The sequence below is a fragment of the Phalacrocorax carbo genome, chromosome Z, assembly GCF_963921805.1.
Source record: "Phalacrocorax carbo chromosome Z, bPhaCar2.1, whole genome shotgun sequence".
In the NCBI taxonomy this organism is placed as follows: domain Eukaryota; kingdom Metazoa; phylum Chordata; class Aves; order Suliformes; family Phalacrocoracidae; genus Phalacrocorax; species Phalacrocorax carbo.
Genome location: NC_087548.1, coordinates 13,300,437 through 13,307,816, shown reverse-complemented (window position 1 = coordinate 13,307,816; position 7,380 = coordinate 13,300,437). Strand labels below are relative to the sequence as shown.

At 59.5% G+C, this 7,380-nt stretch overlaps 1 protein-coding gene across 1 annotated transcript; it reads right to left on the bottom strand.

Moving 5' to 3' along the window:
- Positions 1-403: 403 nt before the first annotated feature.
- LOC104044433 (gamma-secretase subunit Aph-1b) lies at positions 404-6,553 on the bottom strand. Its single transcript, XM_064437918.1, has 7 exons — positions 6,331-6,553; positions 4,214-4,384; positions 2,707-2,780; positions 2,415-2,537; positions 1,944-2,071; positions 1,553-1,676; positions 404-1,317 (listed from the first exon to the last, which is right to left on the bottom strand). Exons 1-7 carry the CDS (start codon positions 6,441-6,443, stop codon positions 1,280-1,282), a joined length of 771 nt encoding a protein of 256 aa, XP_064293988.1. The 5' UTR covers positions 6,444-6,553; the 3' UTR covers positions 404-1,279.
- Positions 6,554-7,380: the final 827 nt, after the last annotated feature.

Below are 7,380 nucleotides of genomic sequence, written 5' to 3'. Positions count from 1 at the left end.
GGAGAAAGGCAGAGCTGAAGGTGGCAGAGCTACTGCTGCCTTGCTAGCCAGACCCCACCCAGCTCCCCTCTGGCACTACTGTAGCTGGAGCAGTCCTAGATCCACAGCTGCCTCCCACCTTTCCTGGTGGTTCCAGCTGGGAGCATTACAACCCTGCCAAAATCAAGACAAATAGGCCAAGTCTGGGAGAGGAGAGGAACCTGCAGGTCTTCAGCTCTCAGCAGCCTCCACCCCAAAGCAGTAAAACTAGAGCCCAACCCCTGATCGGGGGACAGAGCAGGAGCAAGACCTCCAGGCACTTGGGATCTGCAAGGGCCTGAGTCTCCCCTCCATTCACATCGGTACAAGTCCCTGCCAGCACTGCTGCAGGGTGCTTGCACCCTCCCCACGAGGTCAACACTGCTTGCCTGTGGTATTTCTTTTTATTGGTATAAAAGCCCACTGTGGATAAACTGCCTTCTCAGCCCTGAGCCCAACGGCAGTTTCTCCCTCGCAGCCCTGTGGCCTGAAAATCCCCTTTTAAGTGCCGGACAGAGCAATGGTCTACTGGAATGACCCCTTGAACCCCCTATCCCAGCTGTGCCGGCACCAGCTGTGGGGTTCCATCCCCTGAGCCCTCCACCACCCTCCATGTCCCCTAGGTCCTTTGGGTACCATCTTTTCCCCATCCTCCTGTTGAGGGTGCTGTCAGACCCCTTAGATCCCCCAGCACTGCACCAGATGCTGGCTCACTGCAGCTACTGCAGTCCAGTGCCAGGGTTGTGGCTCCCAGGGCAGTGAGGCTGGGCAAAGAGGTGGAGAAAGTAGCAGCACCACAGTGGTCAGCTCCAACCCAGAGCACAGCAGCACTTGGCAAAGCCGCTTCCTCCACTCTGTGGCAAGGAGGCAATGCAGGGCTGACCCCTGCCCTGGCACAGGGGACAGCACATCTTCTGCAGTGGGGGAGTAGCGATGGGTTTCTTTGGGCTCAGGCCTCTGGCAGTCCAATGTAGCATCATTCCCAGGCAGGCTAACTGGGGCTCCGCTTGTGGCAGGGCCAGCAAAGCTGAGTTCCCCAACACTAAGCGGTTTTCTGGGGGCTCCCAAAGAGGCGCTGAAGCGAGCCAGCCACACAGATTGGCTGGCTGCCACAGCCGGACCCCAGCGCCTGCCCTGCAGGGACTGGCCAGGGTCTCCCAGTCCAGGAGAAAAGGTATTGCAGAGAAGGTAACAGCCACTCTTGCCACCAGGATGGAGGGGAGGGCAGGGGTGACTGGGGACAGGAACATCCCGTGGGGCCTCAGGATTCCAGGTGGGGACTGGCTCCGCTCTGTAGACCTGCAGGAACCAAGAGGAGAGGGGGTCCGTTTCCACCAGTATACTTACCCCATCCACTTCCCCCAGGAGAGGCAATAACCTGACTACAGCCCCAAAATCCAGTTTCTCCTCCAGTCTGGCAGCCAAGGGGATGACACCCTTGTTCCAGCCCCAGGGACACCCTTTCCCCATCCAAGGTCCTTGTACCCAGAGGGGCCCATAGGGTCCCCCATCCCCTTTATGAAGCAGGACTTACAGAGCAGGAAGCGCCGCAGGTTCTGCGCAGATCCCCCCGAGAGCAGGTAAGCCCAGGCAGCTGCAGCAGCCATCAGCAGGTAGGAGGGCACCAGGCTGCCCACGTACAGGGGGTTGCAAAATGTCTGGGGAGAGAGGTGGGAGGGGAGAGGGGTAAGCAGGCAGGAGAGGACAGGGATAGGATGGGCTGCAGTGTCACCAACCTGATGAACAAAGTGGAACAGGGGACACCAGCTCCAGGATTTGGTTTGTGAAGGACCAGCTGCAAGTCCCATAAACCAACTGCTTTGCTAGTGCCGAAGCCTGTTCCTCCCCCAGCACGGTCACCAGCACGCACTGCAGCAGACCCCAAATATAGGTCCCAGTGCAGAGCTCTGCTCCCAGCTACTCACCGACCCCGAAACAGCGAGGTGCATGACAACGACTGCTGCAATCTCCCACCAGCGCCGATGCTCACAGCCGTGGAAGAAGAGGATCCCCCAGAAGGTGTGAAGGAAAATCAGCACCATGGTCATAAAAGCTGCAGGGAGCAGCACAAGGTTGTCACCAGGGAACCACCCAACTTGACCTAGCCTGCAGGCTCAAGAAGGGATGGAGAGGAGCCAGGAAAGGGCAACAAGAGCACTACTGGGCCAGACTAGGAGATGCTGGGGCACACCCCAAGTGTGGTAGGGATGGGGGAGAGGAGCAGGGAGGGTCACAGGGAACACAAAGAAGGGTTTGGCAGAGAAACATGACAGGGGACTGCAAGGAGCTCAGATGGATAGAAGGTGCAGCGTGAAGGGGATAGCATGGAGGGGAGGCTCCAGGTCTGCTGCCTCTGCGGCGGGGCAGAGACACGAGCAAAGGGTGCCGTCACTCACCTGAGGTCAGGAAGTAGAGTTGCGAGTCCCCATGGATGCCCACGGTGCCAGGCCCTAATGCGTCTGCCAGAAGATTGATCATGGAGAAGGCGCCGCTCATGAGCCCAAAGCCCACACCAGCCACTGCCGGGACAGAGACACCATCAGGCCCTGAGCCTCCCAGGGCCACCCCAGGTACCTCCCAGCCAGCTTTGGTGTGCGAAACCTCCCTTTCCTCCCCAGCACTTTCCCAGCCCTGCCCAGGCTTGCTCCTCACCCCGCGGTCAGCGTGCCTGCTCAGTGCAGCACTCACCATATGCCATTTGCTGGATGGAAATGGGGGAGCAGCCATCCTCGCTGAGGGCCACCAGCCCCTCTATGGCCTTCCTGTGGGATGAGAGCGTGCTGGAGCCTGGCGCAGCCCGGACAACTCCCAAGGTGTGGTGCAGCACCAGGATGGAGCAGACAGGACTGCAGTCTTGCTCTGCACCATCCCACACTCCTGGTAAACTCCCTCCCCATCACCAAGCCACCACACCCATAATGGAGAGTATCTGCATGACCACCCTGAACCACCAGACAAGCCATGCATGTGAAAACCACGGAAAGCCACATAGAAAGATTTTCCACAGAGGAATGTGACAGCCAGCCCGCCCCACAGAGCAAGGGCTGGGGAGAGCAGGCCATCAGGTGCAAAGCAAGCAGCAGCTGCACATGGAAAGCAGCCCCAGTGCAGGCGTGGGAAGCGCATGCTGGGAGGGTGTACTGGATCTCTGCATTTATACTCTTAGAAGATGTTGAGAAAAAAAAAGGGGGTGCGGGGTGGGGGGGTGTGCAGGGAAGAGCTCAAAGAGCTAAAAAAATTATTTGGGGAGAGAAACTGGGAGAGGTGCGCTTCGCGATTTTTAGGCACTAGAGGTGTGGCGGTGAGGAGGCCGCCAGATGGCTCCTCAGCCCAGGGAGGACAGCAGCACTTGCAGCTAGAGATCGGCAAGGCAAATGAAACAAAGTGGTTTGTGTTAGAGGCTGCTCCACGGAGCTCTGCTACCCTCTGCCTGTCTGCCTCCGGCACTGCCCTGCCGCAGGGAGCTGTGGGAGCCTATGTACCTGGCACCCGCTGAGAAGGCTGGGGACGCCAACCCCAGCACCGCCTCCCCTTGTCTGCCTGCCCAGCCCCGGTGTAGCGTTTGTTCGTCCATCCATCCAAAAGGCGTGCTCACCCAGCAGGCAGCACAAGCCACTGCGCTCCAGGCCAGTGGCGCCTGGAGGCCAGGAGCCTCTCCCTGGGCTGCCATGGGCACCAAGTACCAGGCGGGTGGTGATGTGCCATCCCACCAGAGCCCCAAGACCACTTGCAGGCTGTCCCCACTCACACAAAACCATCCCTAAGAAAAGAACAAGACTCGCCAGGAGGCCAGGGCAGATCCCTGACCCTTCTCTGTCCCCTGCACAGCAAAGCAGGCATTTCCCAGCGCCTGGATTCCCCCCAGCATCCCCCCTAGCTACAGAAGCACTGCTGGTGCTGGACACCGCGGCAGAGAGGATGTGACACATCCTGCAGCAGCCCACACCCATAGCCTACCTGTCCCAAATTCAGGAAGACGCTACCAGCCACCCGGGTCCTCCAGATCTTAAGGCTGCTCTGCTTCAACACCTGAGACCCACTTGAGGTCAACACACCGACACAGGTACCACCTGCATGCTCCCGGCGCTTGGCATCCCCCCCAGCCCAGGAGCTCTCAGCCAAAATCCAGCACCCACCAGGGCCAGGAGGACAGGAGGACCTTCCAGCAGTGCTGTAGCAGGGCAGATGTCCGTACCTGAGGAGCTTGTAGTAGAGGAATCGGAATGCCTCCTGCAGCAGCACAGAGAACATCACTCCAAATATCAAGAGCCCCTTCTGCAATGGCTCATCCCGGGGGTCGCTGGCTTTAACTGCAATAAACCAGATGAGGGAGGAGAACAGCAGCGACACCAGCCAGAAGAAAGCCCTGCAAGAGAGAGCACCCGCTGGCACCAGCGCTGTGCCGGGGCCGTGCCCATGCCCATCGGCACTGTGCCTGCACCCCTGTGTTAGTACTGGCACTGGCAGCTGTGCCCCGGCCTTGTCCACCCTCCTACCAGTACCAGTGCCATTCTGGTACCAGCGCTGGGCAGGTGGTGCCCATACTGGTACCACTGCTGTGCCCACACTCCTCCACTGGTAACCAGAACTGGCACCAGTGCCCCCATTGTGCCACACCAGTACCAGTGCCAGGCTCATATCCAAGCCGAATCCAGTTCCAGTACTATACCCAACTGATACCAGTGCCCCCGCTGCAGCCATGCACCAGTACCACTACCAGCTGGTGCCAGTGCTCCGCCAATCCCACACCATTACCGATACCAGTGCCGCCCCATCGTGCCCACACTATGTGGTGGCCACAAGGGTACCAGTACAATAACAGTACTGGTGCCCCTGTTGTGCAAAGAATGGCACCAGTATGAACACCAGTACTGGTGCCACTGTCATGCCCACAATCATACAAGTACAAGTACCAGTGCTCCTACTGTACCCACAATGGTACCCATACTGGTACTAGTGCCACTGTCCCACTCACAAGGGTATGAGCACCAGTACTGGTGTTCCTGTCATGACGAGGACCACCAGTATGAGTACTGGTGTCCCTAATGTCCCCATGATGGTACCAGTAAGAGAAACAATACTGGTGCCCCTGACATGCAACAACAGCACTGGTTTGAGTGAAGGTAGTGGTCCTCCTGTTGTACCCACAACGGCATCAGTACTGGTCCCCCCATTGTGCCTCAGCCAGTACCAGTCGTGGCCCTGTCACACCCCTACTGGTACCAGCACCAGCAATGGTACCAGCGCCCCTGTCACGGCCATATTGGTACCAGTACTAAAGCTGGTACCAGTAGCCCATGACACCCATACTGGTGCAAGCACTGGCACTGGTCCCCACACTCATGTCACGCCCATACTGGTACCAGTACCGAAACTGGTATGAGTGCACCATCATGCTATATTGGTGCCAGCACTGGCACCAGTGCCCCATCACACCCATACTGGTAACAGAACCAAAACTGGTACCAGGCCGCTGTCACACCCATACTAGTACCAGAGGCACCACTGGTACCAGGGCCACTGTCATGACCACACTGGTACAAGTACTGAAATTGGTACCAGCACAGGTAACAGCATGCCTGTCATGCCCATATGGGTACCAGTATCAGCACTGCTACCTGTGCCCCATCATGCCCATACTGCTACCAGCACCAATACTGGTACCAGTGCCCTTATCACAACTATACCAGTACAGCACTGGCACTGATACCAGTGCCCCTGACATGACCATACTGGTCCTGACACTAGTAACAGCAACCCTGCCACACCCATGTTAGTACCAGTACAGGTGCTAGTACCAGCACCCCCATCAAGCCTACACTGGTACCAGCACTGGCACCAGTGCCACTGTCACACCCACATTGGTACCAGCACTGGCATTTGTACCAGTGCCACTCTCACGCCCATACTGGTACCAGTACTGGTAATAGCGCACCTGCCACACCCATACTGCTACCAGCACCAATACTGGTAGCAGCGCCCCATCATACCAGTACAGGTCATGTACTGCCTGTACATCATGGCAGCACTGGTACCAGTGCCCCTGTTACAGCCACACTGGTACCAGTACTGAAACTGGTACCAGCAGCCCATGACACCCATACTGGTACCAGCACCAGCACTGGCACCAGCGCCCCTGTCACGACCATACTAGTACCAGCACCAGCACTGGTACCAGTGCCCCATCACGCCCATACTGGTACCAGCACCGGCACCGGTGCCACACCCGTACCGATACCGGTGCCGGCCCCCCGTCCACGCCCACACCCCTGCCCGCGATGGCACCAGTGCCCCTCCCGCGCCGGGACTGACCCGGCGATGAGGATGATGATGCGCAGCGGGTCGCGGGCGATGGTGAAGAGGAATAGGCCGAGGGCCGGCCCGAAGGCGATGAAGGTGCACCCGAAGAAGACGGCGAGCGTCATGGCGGCGGAACACGGGAGGCGGGACCGGGGACGGGACCCGGAGGCTCGGCCCTGACCGGCCCCGCCACCCCTCCCCAACCCCGCCCTTCCGGGGCCGCCTCACGTCACGCTCCGCCGGAAGTGGCGCGCTGGGGCGGAGCAGGGGCGGGGCCAGGGCGGGGCAGGGCAGGGGCGGGGCTGCGATGGCGGGGCGTGGCCTGCCGCGGGGGCGGGACACACGGGTGGGCGTGGCCTGTCACGGGAGGGTGGCCCGGTTCTGTCAGGGATGGGCGCGGCCTGCAGCGGGGGTGACCCGGTCCTGTCACGGGTGGGTGCGGCCTGCACCGGGGGCACACAGCCTGCAGGGGACGGGATGCCATCCTGTCGTGGAAGAATGCGGCCTGCAGCCGGGGCAGCTGGCCCTGTCGGGGGGACCCCTCAGGGGCCACCCCAGAGGGGTTCCCTGCGCTGCCCCCCCGGGCCTGGGACAGTCGGGGGGCCCGGTGAGGTGTGCTGGCTGTCCCCAAGGGTCCCCAGCTGCCTTGTCCTCCACTGGCATCAACAAATCCGTAATATCGATTTGGAGGCTGGGGGCTTTGTATGGCACTTGGATTTAAGCAGCCTCCGAAATCGCCCCAAGCCCTGCAAAACCTGCACAGACTGGCAACACAGCTCTTCCCGCCCTCACCCAAATGTCTCAGGCTGTAAATACAGGGGGGTGGCAGTGGTCTGTGTCCAGCTGAACATGTCTCATCAACCTGCTTTGTGATGCTCTTTCTGTGGTCCTTCCCCTCCAAAATGTAGTTGAAGGGTATTCACTAGGAAGGATTCGGAGATGAGATGAGGCAATGAGCCATGAGAAAACTGGAGAAGAGAGCGGAGGTGAGAGGCTGCTGGAGGTTAATGTGGTGGTTTATCAATGGGATGGGCAGCCTACACCAGGGCTGAAAGCTCTCTG

Bases quoted from the DNA above. Each gene is read 5' to 3' on its own strand.
- LOC104044433 (XM_064437918.1), bottom strand. From the start codon at position 6,443: ATGACGCTCGCCGTCTTCTTCGGGTGCACCTTCATCGCCTTCGGGCCG. The intron at 2,072-2,414 runs GTGAGTGACGGC...TGCTCCCTGCAG, and splicing joins ACTCTACTTCCTGACCTCAG to CTTTTATGACCATGGTGCTG. The intron at 1,677-1,943 runs GTGAGTAGCTGG...CTCTCTCCCCAG, and splicing joins ACCTCGCTGTTTCGGGGTCG to ACATTTTGCAACCCCCTGTA.